Raw genomic sequence first — 16,201 nt, 5'->3', positions numbered from 1 at the left:
CGGCCTGTGAGTGTGTGTGTGTGTACGTGTGCAGGTGTGAGGATGTAGTTGTGAGAAACAAAAGCTTGTTTGGTGTGAAGGCTTCAGGCCAAAATGAGGGTGGGAGACCCAGAGAAGCTGTGGCAGTTTGAGTTTGAGGCTGTATTTACTCATTGATATGCTCTTTGCTGTTTGTGTGCTGCATGTGTTTTGTATCTAATTGCCTTTCAGTTGACCCACCTGCATTTGCCTTATGAAACAGGCACCATTTTTTGCGCGGTGAAAGAAAGAGAAGAAGAAGATCACCTATTCACACATGGCCACCAAACAGGATGAATATAGGTAGAAAGAGAGTAAGCTGTTTGTGAGAAGGAAGAGTTTTCAGCAAAAGCAGAAGCATCTTATTTTCTATTTTGTCTCCCCTGGCTTTGCATGGAGAGTCTCTTGTCTTTTGGCAATGCTACAAAAGAGCCCTTAAACGTGTGAGCATGAAGCAGATTCATCTTTTGGATGGCAGGAGACAGGCATTATGCTCAAGCACTCACAACCCACGCTGCACCCCTGAACTCCAGACTCTTCATTTGTATCACTAGCCAAAGCCTTTTTTTCTGCTCTTGATAAAATGTTCTTCCGGAGAATAACTACAGATTGCAGAAGAAGAGCTCTGATTTCAGAATGTTATGATCAAGGGCCATATTTAGAGTTTTGAGCATGTATTGAGCTTGACCATAGAAACAAAGTAAAATACAATCACTGGTCGTAAACAAGTTGACCTCTTGATTGGCCCTTTGTGTGACCTTCACTCTGGATTCAATTAAGATGAGTTCTCTGTTAATATTATATGTCATTGTCCTTTTGCTCTCAATTGGTTTAATCTCAACTTTAAACCTAAATCTTTAAGTATAAAAATCTAATCTAAGAATTATTTTGCTGTCTGATTTACCACCTTAGAGAAATTAGAAACTCGCCTTGTGTGAAGAAAGCTTTCTGCGACAGCTAGTAAATGCCTTTGATGTGTTTGTTTCTGGTATTTTCTGATCTGTATAGTTGCAATTACTAATATTTTGCCAATTGTAACCAGCCCCTTTAACATGTAGCAGCATAGCGTTCATTTAAAACATGCTCTGCTCACCTGGCTAGATGTTAGTCCAATATTCACTCACTATACAGCTGAAAGAAATGTCTCTCTAGCTGCTAAATGCTCCTTTATGGTTATCAGCTACTTTCACCTTTTTATTTTTCACCTGTTTGGTGCTGGGGAGGTAGCATACAGCAGATCTAGTTGAGTTTTTTAAAAACATGCTTGCAATGCTGCCAAAACGGTTAGCTGGAAGATGCTAAAACACTAGAAGCTACTCCTTTCATATAACATTACTAATATGATCCGTTATTCATATTAACCGTTTTGATCTCATGTCATAAAACACAAACAAATCTGTTAACTTATTTAAATTGTTTGTGCATTATCATTATAGGTTATCTAACACTGAGGTATGCTGATTACTCAGGCGCCGTTTGCACGAGGAGAAAACTGCTTGTATCTGCATAGTTTCGCGTGCGTATAGCCCTATTATTTACACGAGGCCGATAGAAACTGACCCCACAAACGATAACGGGTCCCAAGGTGGATAGATTTGCAAACGAAACGCTCTGGGGGGTCAACCGAGTCCGTGTAATCACCTCTATACGAATATTTCCTGAAAAAATAGCGATAGCCCCACCTCTCCCCACCTCTCCTGCTCACTGCTGTAGCAACTATCAAAAATAGCTGTGTTAATTAAACGCACAAGGGGTTCTTGAATGAAATAATATTATAAAAGGCAAACCAGAATTGTTAACGCCCAATATACTCCTTAAACAAAATAAACAGAGTCAGATTTCATGCATTGATCCATTATATTGACAAAGGAGCGATCTCACCCGGTGTTTGTAGAGAATATCTCTCTTTCTGAGCCGTCCTCTCCACGGAGACGTGCTTCTTGGTCGGTCGATGCAATATCCACAGATTCGGTTTCTTTCAGTTAACTTCCCCGTTGCATTAATCCATATGCTGAGGAAATGACTATATCCCGCTGAATACCAGCAATCACCACACACACTTCCTCCTGTCAGTAGCTACTGCTAGTGCTACTGCTACTGACCATGCTACAGATATTAGTGCAAAATCTACAGCTCCTCTACCACAACCATCAGCAACAAGTGGACATGGAGAATTACATGAACTACATGTTGCTAAATACACCGCGGGGCGTAAACAGAAAGGTAGCCATGGCAACATTGCTGCAGGGCTGCTCTTCTTCGCTGCTTTTGGTGTATTTTGGCGGAAGTTACAGCGCCACTTACAGTCCCGGCATATGTACTACAGCGTTTCCAGCGGCCTCGTTTGAACAGACACGTTAAATGAAATGAATGCATGTGAACGGAAGACTTTTTTGAATACGCATACTGTGCATAAACGCAAACGTTCCCGTGTGAAAGAGGCCCCGTCCACACGGACACGAAACGGGTTGTATCTGCTACAGTTCTCTATCGTATGGACGGTTCGGCCACACGAGGCCGTAACGGAACCGCGGAAATGGAGCCCTCAAACGGTAACTGGTCCCAAGGTGGGTAGATCTGCGGACGAAACGCTCTGGGGGGCCAAACGGCTCCGTGTGTACGTCCTATACGATCATTTCCTGATAACGATGAAGCCATAGCCCCGCCTCTCCCCACCTCTGCTGCTCACTGCTGTAGCATGGTCAGTAACTACTGCTACTGACCATGCTACAGATGTTAGTGCAAAATCTACAGCTCCTCTACCACAACCATCAGCAACAAGTGGACATGGAGAACTACATGAACTACATGTTGCTAAATCATAAACAGAAGTGCAACCAGGCAACCATGGCAACCATGCTCGGGGGGTCTTCTTAGCTGCTTTTGGTGTATTTTGTGGCGGAAGTACAGCGCCACTTACAGGCCCGGCATATGTACTACAGCGGGTCGAGCGGTCTCGTGTGGACGGACACGTTTCTTGAGCCGATACCGTGTGGACGGAAGACTTTTTTGATATCGAATTCGGTTAGTTTTCGTTTTCGATACCCGTGTAGATGCAGCCTAAGTGCTGACTGATTCTTGTTGTTTCTCAACCCGTAGCTTCCTCTTGTGCTGTGACTAATAAGAATTAAACAGGGGAAAAAAGCATTATCATAAAACTGCCTCATTGCAAGGGCTTCCAATAAAAACAAAGATAACATCTGGTAAATGTTCTTCCCTGGAGAAGCCATGTTTTGGGTCTCATCAGCAGGATATTAAATGTTAACACTGACTTAATGTTAGCTGCACTGCACATTTTGATATTGCACTACCAAGCATTTATCTTCTGAAAGTTTGACGGGGTATTACATTTTTGAATAAGCAGTTATTCATATTGTAACCACAGTTATCTTCATATCTTTTCAAAATCTATAGCAATATGCATGTCAATTATAACATAACTTGTCATTTCCATGTGTATTATTTGTCCTTTGCTTATTTTCTATGTCCTTTCCATCAACTTGGCCTTTCTGGTATGTTCCCTCTCTGTTACACTATGTGGTGTAACTAACCAACTGTGTCATCTGGATCCAAATGGGTGTAAAGGATGTAGACAGAAGCCCCTTGGGATTAACCAGAAATACAGAAACAGTATCATGTTGTTCATTTCCAGCCGGTTTCAGTGGCCATATCAATTCCCAGTTAACATTAGCTACATAATGATAGATCATACTAGACACTGATTAAACACTGGCTCATCTGCGACAGTGAAACATTGTTTTCTTGGTTTACAGCTGGGAGAAAAGCATTTATTTGGTCACATACAGCAGAGAGGTCTTAGGAAGATTGCTCTCTTCATGGCAGGGTTTCATTAGTCTGACTTGTTCCTTTGTTTCTCAGCATCACTAATGGCAGTGGTTCTAATTATGCTGTGTCACTTTCTCCTCCCCTGTTCCTCGTATCTGCTCCCTCTCCACCGATCCTTCAATTATTTTCGTTATCTTGCCATTATAGTTTAGACCTCTTTCTTTTAGCCAATTTTTCCCTTTCTATTTTATCCCCACAGAGCGATAATGGGGATTTTACAACTCCAGACTGCATCACTCTGGGTACCTTTTTTTCCCCATTAGTGTGAAGGCTTTGAGCACCCATTACAGTTAGGAAATTGCTAACATTCAGAACTATACTCAAGTTGTTCAGTTTGTACAGCAAGTACTCATGGAGATTGCTGCATGTTGGGGTCTGATTCCTGCACAACATGATGCCACTCAGCTACTCCAGCTGAAAGACTACCCGTGGTTCTGTGTGCTAAAAACATCATATTTATACTGTATTTTTTAGCAAATGTTTATTGTTCTGTGATCTTTGCTAATGCATTTTAAAACATTTGTCCAGTTGGTTTTGGCTGGGGAAACGTCTGTTTGCAAACCCAGCAGATATTAAATATAACAAGTATGACATTTAAAACACTACTTTTAGGTTTTAGATAAAGATGAAAATGGAAGGGTGCATGATAGGTAGTTTTTATGGGTAGGAAGCCAGTGAGGGACTGTGTCTTTGCACTTGGATGTAGTGTTGAGGTCATACCATTAACCCTCTCTGTAAAACTAAATGTGGGTAAAACGGAAAAAAATAAACAAATCAATTAAAGGAAAGAGGGGAATTAGTCCATCTCTGATAAATTGCTCACAACAAGATAGGAAAACAACTTGTGAATGCATGTGGCCACATGGTCACAGCCACATGGTGAAGCTCTCAATCAACACATCAATTACAAAAACTGAGGAGAGCTTTGCACAGCTTATTTAGCATGCAAGCTCACAGGGTATTCTAAAATGCTTGAATTTGGCTTATTTCTGGGCAGTTTTTCTATGTGTGGCAGCAGCCGCAGAAGGGAGGATAGGTGAATGTATTTGTTTAAAGTTAGTTTGATTACACAATTCACAATTCCGACAACGCCACCTTGGGAGTTTCACCCAAGGAAATATTAACAGGTTTTCAGTTATAGATACACAGGTTCGAATACTAATGGTGCAGGAGACGTGTTTTCAATTTATCAAAAATATTTTATTTTATCAAGCACAGGTCAATAGCTAAAATGCAGTTTAAAACAGTCACACAGGGCTATAACACAAAGGGGGACATTAATTAGGGGCTGAGGCTTACCAGTGGGGGGATAGGGTCGACGAGTGAGTGGAGGGATCCCCAACAAACCAAACTTAAATCACCCCAGTCATACGTGCAGGAAATCAAAACCCGGGGAGCACATCATATGGAAAAATGGCATAGTGAAATATTTTCTTCTAGCATTCTCTTCAAGGGTGGTCACATGACTCTGGCAGCATTGTTGCTATGGCACCTTGGCTGTCCATAAATGGCACACGAGGGAAGAAAATGAGGTCACCTTTTCGGTTCATCATCTGCTGGCTGCAAAAAAGCTATATTGGGTTTTTATATTAAAGTATAGCCAACCGATGCTGACATTTGTTGATGCTGTGCAATGCAGTCAGTGTATATGGATCTGTCCCGATGTCCAGAAGGTGGATATATGGCCACAAATATCTCTCTAAAAACAAGCTTTGTCTCCTAAAACACATAGCAACTGATACATTGTTATTTTACTTAAGGTCACTGAAAACAGATAGGTCATCAGTGTGTCGTTTCCTGGCCGTCGGCTTTTAAAATTGCGTTATATATCCTGTTCTGCCTCCAGTAACTAAAGGACAAGACCCTGCCTGAGTGGAAATGGATAGGATGTGACAACGCATGCTTTGTATTTCGTTATGCGGATGGCCTCTGGCTTCAAACTGAGGGAGCTAGGTTGGAAGCGGAGGCAGAGGTTATAAATGGATATTCAGGATAACTGGGTGATTGGATTAAAGACCATTGGAGGGGGGATGATGTAACCTGTAGGCATGTTAGTGTGCCACTCATGTCTTGTGTATCTGTGTCCATGTGTGGTTGACCCTCCATCTAGATAAACATCCTTATCCTTTTGCAACCACATGTGAAGTAGACCTGACTAATGGACAAACATTTATGGCTTGATAGAACAAACACTCACTGGAAGTATAGCAAAAACATGAGCTAGCCAACACCTGTGGCTTTAGGTAAATATGATCATGTTCATGGTTTATGTGTCCATGGTGAGTGAAGGATGAAATAAGTTATGAGAGCAAAATGCTGGAGCCACTGATTGATATTATCTAAAGAATGTCTGTCTCGTCGCACCGGATATGAGGAACAAGAGCAGACAGCTAAACGGATTAACCCTGATTTAAAAGAATGAAGCTGCCGGAGACAGTTTTATGGATGTGACTGTGTGTGTCCTCTCTCTCACACACACACTACAGCCAGTCCTTAATAATTACCAAAGGAGGCTTGAAACAAAGTGAATCATGCCATCCTGATTTGATAAGAATTGAGCAGCATGAAGAGGCTCACGCTGGGCAGTTAGAATGACACCATATGGAGACTCAAGGCAAGCTACTATCTGCCAGCTGAGACACTCCCCTCACATTGGCACCTGATCCTCCTGCCCATCAACAAATTATGCAAAAGGAAATAATACTATGTATCTTTATGCCTCCAGCAATGTGATTTTTATAGCAGTCGGGCACTGTAAACACCTTGTGATTCTCATTTATGTTTTTGGCAAGCTATGCTGTGATTTATTCATTATTCCAGGAATGAAGCAACCTCTGTTATAAAAAGGAAATGCTGTGTAATCCACACTGCAATTGCAATACTTAACTAGACTGGTACCTTTACATCTGCACACTTACATAGTGTGACATAGGGCATTCCAATTGAGATATGCTTACCATGATTCTTGTTTTGTTCGGCTTGAATTATTGGACTGTTTAAACGACTCCGCTTTCATCTTATTGCATGCATTTCTTATCCTCTGATGTGTCACTCTCTGCTGGTATTCACATTATTTTTTATTTTGATCAAAACATATAGAACCATCCGGCCTTTCTCTGTCGCCCTCCCACTGCGATTTTCCCTTTTTACATCGTCTCCTGGCTGGCTGCTGTAGGACCTCCCGTAGGCAAAACCCCGGGAGGCCTGACTGATGATGAAAGGTGTCCTGAGATGACGCACATGTTAAATCGGATGCACTGACACCTGAAAAAGCCTACAGATTATCTTGTTTTAATAGCAAGGAGGTCTATACTTTGGAGTCAAATATATACTAAGCTATTAAGCTTTGAAGGATATAAGCTTTACATCAGCATAACGCCAAAATTATGACCAAAACCTTTTAGCTGGAACAAAGCTGGGTGTCCATAATGAGATTATCTTTAGGGTACTGATGAAAGTGAGGCTTAAGGTGAGTAATATTAATTCCACAGCCTTACCTTTCTGCTTATATGTGATATAAAGTACATTTATCTTCTGCAATTTTTCTCTCCAATTCCTGATTTCAAAGAAAAACAGGGGTGAGTGACCTTTCATGTGGTCTCTCGGCCCATGTTTTCCCTTTATCTGCGTGCCATTGTTGTCAACGCTCCATTTGCCATCACTCTGGTTCAGTGACCTTCATCAGCGTGATAGAGAGTGACGGAGGGCGTGGATAGGAGGGCGAGAGCGGCAGAGGAACATAGAGGGGAAATTGAAAAGGGTAAACTGGAGTGAATGATAAGGTGGGATCAGAAAAGCTGGAAATTAAAGTGGACCTATCATGCTATATTATAATAATATAGTGTAGGACCATACCTATATAAGGCATATTTATACTTTTTTTTTTTCAAAATACCAAACAGATTATGCATTTTAGCCATGCCTCATTTCGCTCAATTTGCACTTTTTTACCCCTGTTTTTGCAAGGGCTGATTCTGTGAGAACAGCACCACCTACAGGCCTGGCATATGTACTACAGCGTCTCCAGCGCTTTCGAACGGCAATGGCCATGGCTGTCTCCTCCTGATTGGTGGAGTTGGCCCAATAGCCGTAGCGCCACCGTCCTGACGTCAGGACAGTGTTCAAATCTGGATCAGTTTTTATCAGATCCGTTGCAGCCCCTTTTTTAGAGATTTGGGTATGGAGGAAAATAGAGAGGGTTGTGTTTTCTGACACTTGGTGAGTTCCCTGGAACACCGGGGACACATATTCATGTATAAAAGACGTACAAAAGTGCATTTTGCATGATAGGTCCCCTTTAAAGGACAGAGAAGTAAAGAGTCAACACAAGTGAGGTGAAAGAAAAGAGAATATCTCAGGGTCTCTTGCTGCATTTATACCATCAAATGTGAAGCGGGTCAAAAAAGCGTTACCGAGTTATTTTTTGCATCATGATGTAGAAGCTTCTTTTCATATTTTTCATATTTCATTTTTTTATTTATGTGTATTTTCCAATGTCAGCTTTTACACTTTTCACACAGAACGGCACAGGCATATTCCAATTGACTTAGAGATAATTTAGAAAAACATACGGGGGAGATGCTTAAAAGACCCATCTGTTCATCCACCCACACAGTCCAACCCTCCCTTCTTCTTGCCATTTTGTTTTCATAGAAACTTGACAGTTTTCCAAACAGCAACCGTCACAGATTTTACACTTTATACATAGAATTTAATTCAATTAGGAGACTTTTTATTGATAGTGCCCCCTGGTTTCTTATATGATAGCTGCTCACTGCTACTAGGATTGGTTAAATGCAGAGTCTTGATTTAATGTGTGTGCTATGTACAAGAGTGATGATAAAAAGTATTGAATTACTACAAATAAAAAGTGGATCAGGTTTGTATTTGTGAAACAAAAGAATATAGATGTTAGTATTGTCACCAAATAGATGTTCGTACTGAGTTTTTTTCCATAGATCTATTGCGCTTTTTGTATTTATCCAAACTGTTGAACACATCAGCTACTGCATACTGAAATATCTATCCCTGAGAGAGGCCTACCATAGTGAACAGTTGCTATGTAGCTTATTAGCAAGTGTAGTAAACATAAAAGCTTTTACATTGCACTGCACTTAGGCTGAATAATCACTTTGTTTACCAGACAGCAACAAAAATAGAAGCTAATTAGTATGAAAATGCCGCAGATTGGTAATTAGAAGAGACTAGAAATAAACATAAAAACAGTGATCTTCTTATCAGCATGTCATTTGATGTGGCACTGTAATGACGCTTGAAAGGCCTGAAGTATCATTAACATCGATTGAGTACTACATGGGGTGGGGGGTGGACAGATAATGGGAAAGAGGCAGGGCAGAGAGTGGGATAGAGAAGAGGGCAGATTTTTTTGAGGGCTTTTTATTGGACCAGCACAGTTCCCATCACATGGCTTTCTACTACTGAAGACAGTTTAGTTAATTACACAACAGTAAATCTGGAGCATGTAGCAGCAGCTGGGCTGTTTGTACAACATTAAGTAGGCATTGAACGTGAGCTGCAGGTGTCTTGTTTTGTCAGGCAGCGTTTCATTTTGTTAAAAAGGCCTGATTTTACTGCCATGCTACCAGCTTTGTGAGGCTATACTTAGCAATAGTGCAGTGTTAAGAAAGCATGGTAACATAAGCATGCTAACTGCTTACAATGACAATGCTAACATATTTGTACCAATGTTTATGTTAATATGTTCACCCTCTTTGTGTAGCCTGGTAGCTAACATTTGCATTGCATGTAGCTAGCTTAGCTAAAAACATAGCTGGAGGGTTATTATTACTGTAAGTGTAAAAATATGATGTTCATATGGACATTATCTGTCTGTTTCTTTATGATTTTGCTTCATAACATACAGTAGCTACCCCTGCCAGGTTTAGGCTACAATGTGTGGCTTGAAAGATTTCGACTACAGCATTTCTCTTCCAGCTATTTTAATCTTGCTCTTTATCTAACCAGAAGATCATGCTGGAAAGGTGGACATTAGGTGAATTAAAAGGGAGGGTGTGAGAAATGTGGCTATTTTAGTATTCCAATGTTAGCAAATAGAAGCCCTTCTGACATTCAGTGGCTAATTCACCTCTCATGGTACAAGGTTGCTTCACGGCTGCAGAATATATGGTAACACAATGTTTATGGGTGGTTTCTCAGCTGAGATGACAGGGTACATTTTGTATTTTTGTCTTATACTTTACTTTCACAGTTTCTTTTGCAGAGCTGCAGATATTTTTGTGTTCAGCAATTGTGTTCACATGGTATGCTGCTATATTTTCTGCATAGAACAACAGAGTTATGTTCGAAACAATTAGGTGATGATATTGCTCATATATTGTACACTCTAAATGCCTCACTTTCAGCTCCACAATGATTTATTCATGTGTTAACATTTCCATTTTAATGTTTTTGCGAACTCCAACCTCTTCATTATTATGTAAATACATTTTGTATCTTTGCTGCAGCCTTTAAGCTCCTGCTATTTGCTACTGAAGTGTCCTTATCTCCCCACAGGCCCCATTAAAGTTTCATTTTACCGTATCTCATGTGTAAAGTAAACAGAGTCATTAAGCAGGTTGATCACAGTTGAGCAGCGCTGCAATGAAGGTGAGAAACTGCAGGAGCACATCACACAAAGCATGGGGAAATCAACCCTCCCTCTGGGGGAGAGGTTGCTGGCGGTTGAATGGTTGTGGCTACAGGTGCAACACAGGATAATCCTCAGAAGACCCTTTTTTATCTGCACGTGCACTACACAAGCTAGTACACACACACCTGCACACATTTAGTGTTAAATTAAAACCAAGGGCAAGGTTATATCTGCATACCTGCTTTCCTTAAACACCGAGTTGAGGCTTTTGCAAGGTGCTCACACTTTAAATGCAATCACTGTTTGCACTCATACGTACCATTTTTGTGAACAAATGTCTGATTAAGAATTATTATAGGTGTGATAAGAGCTGGTAATGGAAAAAAAACATGCCATATGCAGCATGAATCAGCCATCTGTCTTTAGAGTATGAACACTGTGAGCTGCCCCCTTGTGGTAGTGGCACTTGGCTGTCACCATATACTTTATAGCAGCTGAGCAGTACACCCACAACACTTTGCTCTGTGAGTAAAGTTAAAAATCAATAGTCAGTGCCTGTTCAGCAGCAGCACTGTTACTTTGATAGTATCGGTCTGAGTTAAGAGCTCTCCACCGACACCAACAGAATAGATTTAGACTTTTTTGTACTCATACTGGAACACATTTCTCTGTTTTGAAAGCAGCAAATAAAATTGCCTATCCTCATGTAGAATGAGTTTGACAAAATGATAGCTGTAAGGCGCTCTGGTCCTGCCAGGAAGAACCCTGTGGATTGAGGTGAACTTTTCAAAGATCATCTTGTCACAGTGCCTCAGGAAACATCCTGAGGTGAGCCGTGGGTGACAGCTGCTGCAGCTCCTCTGGCACAGGTAAATGCCAGAAACCCCACATAGATACACCGGCGTGCTCACACACACACACACACACACACACACACACACACACACACACACACACACACACACACACACACACACACACACACACACACACAGCCCTTCACTGTTATTGTTCAGCATAAACAGAACAATAATAGTGTTTATTTGTCCTGTTTCTTCCTGGAAAACAGAGCTGAATAGCAGTTCAGAGAGGCAGTGATATAAAACAGCAATATTTCCACATAAAGGCCCTCTTCAATTACTTCCATTCATCTGTAAGCAAATGTCTGTCTGCACATTGTATGTTTATCTGATTGTCAACATATGATGTAACAGGAAAAAATCACAATGTAATCTAAAGAAAACAACCAACAAACATCCCCCCCAGACGCACGCACGCACGCACGCACGCACGCACGCACGCACGCACGCACGCACGCACGCACGCACGCACATACACACACACACGCGCACAGACAAACACGTACACTTGCACTTAGGCAAAGAGCTCTCTTTTGATAGGTAAAGATATGTAACAGAGTTGAAAGCTTGAGTGCTAAATGGAAGCACAATACTGATTTTATGCATTGATCCATCTTTCATCTGCTCTTATCGGTCTGATATATGATCTTTATATCAGAAATAATAACTCTTAAATCAAATTTCCACCTGCTGCATCCATCACTCTGCTCTAAAGTTGTCTCTGATAGGTTTTAAAGTACAGCAAAATGGAAAAACAAGTTAAGACATCCAGTCTGATTTCTACCTGAACATAATCATTAATCATCCGTTTTCTTTATGAAGGTGCAGTACTAAGGGGGACCACCAGGGGTCTGTAGAGTGAAAGAGATGTATTCAACTTTACAGGATCAGACCCCAAATTAGGACTTGAGTGATTTTCACCTGACCTGCTCCTTTTCTTCCTGCCAGCTGCTGTGCTGTTTTAACAAGGCATTTGTCACACTGACACACATACACCTCCATTCTATAAGCAGCTCCAACAGGCACCGAAGCATTAGTCACACTGTCACCGTGCCAACAGCAGCCAGAGGAAGCAAAGGCACAAAGACAATGTGTGAGCATTAGATCACAAAACTAATTCGTGCCTGGCATAATTAATACTGAAATCACATCAACTGCAGGTTGTGTTCACAAATACAGTTCACAGCACATCCTGGCATTTAAGCTAAAGTAAATCTTTTTTATATACCTTCAAATGATCCTTTTTCATTTGGGTTGTCTATGTGGTCATTTTACTATCTTTTTAAATCCATACACACACTATACTATATAATACATGTCTGTCCATATTGCAAGTGGGATCACTCCTTTGTTGCTCTCCCTGGGTTTCTTCCCTTTCCCCCTACATTGTGGGGTTTTTCCTTATTTGATGCAAGGATCTAAGGACAGAGAGTGTTGTATACTGAACACACTGTAAAGCCCCCTGCAACAACTTTGTCATTTGTGATATTGGGGAAATTAATTCAAATTTGTTTGAGTTTATTGATTGATTTTAATACATTTCTGTGAATGATGGGTCACTGCTTTGTTCATACAACCTCTCGATTATGTGTTATTTCTGTGTTGTGAAAAACAATGCCTGCCGTATCTTGCAGTTTTGGCCTGCTGCTTTTGAACAGTACATTCCGGCAGAACATTTATTTGATTCACACTGCAGACACTTTAAATTCAGTGTGTTTCTGCTGGTGGGTTAAATTAAGAATGATGTGTGAAGCCTTTTAATGAGGCTTCGAGCACGCTTGTGATGGCATGATGATACCGACGATGTTTGAGTTGATGATGATGTTGTTATTGAACAAAACCTCTCTTGCTAACCCTGTGTCTTATTCTGTGTCTCACAGTAAAGGGGAGGCAGAAGCTATCGAGACAGAGCTGCTCAGGGACTACAAGTTTGGACAGCAGCAGCTGATCGAGATCTGGGGACAAGCATGCGCCCTCGCCATCACTAAGGTCTGCACACTTTCCTAGATTTACATTATTGTTAGTCCACATATATCTGTTTCTGTCTTGCTGTCTTTTCCTGACTTTCTTGTACAGCAGGATACAGCCCAAGGCTTTAAGTCATTCATAATCCCCATCCACCCACATCGTGTGATTATCAGTCCTCTTACAAACAAGACATATCCAATTTTTTATTTGCATATATGTTTCCATGAATGTAGAATTGCATCCTTCTGTTCCATTCAAGGTTCAAGGTTCAAGGTTCTTTATTGTCAATCTGACATAGTTACAGAGTAATTATGTAGTTGAAAATCTTATGTCACAGGCTTCTCCAACAATGCAACATAATAACAATAAGAGCAAGAGCAATACAAAAAGAATAATAGTTATAAAATAAAATAAAGTTATGATAAAGTTATGATGTGGAATAGTGCAATAGAGTCTATATACAAGTTATTGGAATGATATATATATATATATATTAGGTATTAGATACATACTACTGAGTAGCAGATGAATGTTTGAAGTTGTTTCAACAGTTCAATTTTTTAACAGTCTCACTGCCCGCGGGAAGAAACTGTCTCCGAATCTTCTTGTCCTTGCCAGGATGCTGCGGTAACGTCTGCCAGACGGCAACAGAAAGAACAGTTTGTGGCTGGGGTGATGGGGGTCTTTGATAATCCGTAGTGATTTCTTCCTGAGCCGCTGGGAGTAAAGGTCCTCCATGGATGGCAGCTCCGTCCTGGTGATGTGCTGTGCAGTTTTCACCACCCTCTGTAAAGCCTTACGATCGAGGTCGGTGCAGCTGCCGTACCAGGCCGTCATGCTGCCAGTGAGGATACTCTCTATCGTGCACCTGTAGAAGTTGCAGAGTATCCTGGAATCCATTTTGAACCTCCTCAACCTGCGGAGGAAGAAGAGCCGCTGTCGAGCTTTCTTGGTGATGGTGGTGGTGTGAAGAGACCATGTCAGGTCCTCAGTGATGTGGACCCCAAGGAACCTGAAGCTTTTGACTCTCTCCACCGTAGTCCCATTGATGGCGATGGGGGCGTGTCCCTCTCCCTGCTGCTTCCTGTAATCCACAATCAGCTCCTTTGTTTTGCTGATGTTGAGATGGAGGTTGTTATCCTGGCACCAAGATGTCAGGTTTTCGACCTCCTCTCTGTACGCCGTCTCGTCATCGTCTGTGATCTGGCCGATGACGGTCGTGTCATCAGCAAACTTCACGATGGTGTTGGAGCTGTGTGTGGCCACGCAGTCGTGGGTGAACAGGGAGTAGAGGAGAGGGCTGAGCACGCAGCCTTGAGGGGCACCGGTGTTGAGGATCAGGGTGGAGGATGTGATGTTTCCCACCCGCACTGCCTGGGGTCTGCCCGTCAGGAAGTTCAGGATCCAGTCACAGAGGGCGCTGTTGAGCCCGAGGTCTCTGAGCTTGATGGCCAGCTTGGAGGGCACAATGGTATTGAATGCTGAACTGTAGTCAATGAACAGCATTCTCACATATGTGTTCCTGTTCTTCGGGTCCAGGTGTGAGAGGGCAGTGTGGAGGGTGAGGGCTATGGCGTCGTCTGTGGACCTGTTTGCTCTGTAGGCAAACTGCAGGGGGTCCAGAGATTCAGGGAGGGAGGAGGTGATGAATGATTTGACTAACCGCTCAAAGCACTTCATTATGATGGAGGTGAGTGCTACTGGGCGGTAGTCGTTGGGGCAGGTGATGATTGTCTTTTTCGGGACAGGAACGATAGTGGAATGTTTGAAGCATGTGGGGACTACAGACTGCAGCAGGGACCTGTTGAAGATGTCTGTGAACACCTCTGCCAGCTGAACTGCACACACCCTGAGAACACGGCCAGGGATGCCATCAGGTCCAGGAGCCTTGTGTGGGTTAACCCTTTTAAAGGATTTACACACATCTGCCCTATTTAAAACAAAAGGGCAGTGTAGCTCCTGGTCCCTCTGTACCTCCACAGCCTGGCTGCTCTCAAAGCGTGCAAAAAAACTGTTCAGCTCATCTGGGAGAGATGCGCACGCAGACACTCCCTTGCTCCTTTGTAGTCAGTCATTGTCCTTAGTCCCGCCCACATATTCCTAGTGTTACAGCCTTTGAAGTCAGATTCCACCTTCTCTTTGTACTGTCTCTTTGCATTTTTAATTGCTCTCCGGAGATCATACCTAGACTTCCTGTACTCCTCCAAATCCCCCGCCCTGTGCGCGATAGTGCGCGCTTTCAGCTTGCCGCGCACATCGGAGTTTATCCAGGGCTTTTGATTTGGGAATGTCCGTACAGAAACCTTCGGTACCACGTCATCGATGCATTTCCCAATGTAGCAGATGACAGTGTCCGTGTGTGTGTTGATGTTATTGTCCTCAAACACAGTCCAATCCGTAGATGCAAAGCAATCCTGCAGTGCTGAATCTGACTCCTCGCTCCATCGCTGTACTGTCTTTGTAATCGGTCTGTCCCTTTTAAGTTTCTGCTTGTACGCAGGCAACAACAGTAGTGAGATATGGTCTGATTTGCCGAAGGGAGGGCGAGGGAGAACCTTATATCCATTCCGGAAAGGGGAATAAACATGGTCCAATATGTTTCCCCCGCGCGTCGGGCAGTTGATGTGTTGGTAATATTTTGGCAAAACCTTCTTCATGTTGGCGGTGTTGAAATCTCCGGCCACAACGAACGCCGCATCTGGCCGTGAAGTCTCGGTCTTATCAATAATCCCAAACAGCTGATCGAGTGCCGTGTTGTTGTCGGCGAGTGGCTGCGGGGGGACATACACTGCTGTTATCACAACAGATGTGAATTCCCTCTGCAGATGGAAGGCCCGACATGAGATCATGAGGTGGTCTAGATGTGCGGAACAGTCCGATGAAATAATCTTCACATCTG

At 42.4% G+C, this 16,201-nt stretch overlaps 1 protein-coding gene across 2 annotated transcripts in view; it reads left to right on the top strand.

Moving 5' to 3' along the window:
• yjefn3 (YjeF N-terminal domain containing 3) overlaps positions 1 to 16,201 on the top strand; it is a 47,511-nt gene that overhangs the window by 17,211 nt on the left and 14,099 nt on the right. For both annotated transcript variants that reach the window (XM_034146448.1, XM_034146449.1), the window contains one exon: positions 13,215 to 13,323. In XM_034146448.1, coding sequence (XP_034002339.1) covers positions 13,215 to 13,323 — 109 coding nt within the window. The remainder of the gene's footprint in view (positions 1 to 13,214; positions 13,324 to 16,201) is intronic.

The sequence above is a fragment of the Trematomus bernacchii genome, unplaced genomic scaffold (genome assembly GCF_902827165.1).
Source record: "Trematomus bernacchii unplaced genomic scaffold, fTreBer1.1, whole genome shotgun sequence".
NCBI classification, from domain to species: domain Eukaryota; kingdom Metazoa; phylum Chordata; class Actinopteri; order Perciformes; family Nototheniidae; genus Trematomus; species Trematomus bernacchii.
The sequence above is the reverse complement of the archived record's forward strand: the minus strand, read 5'-3'. Positions and strand labels throughout refer to the sequence as shown.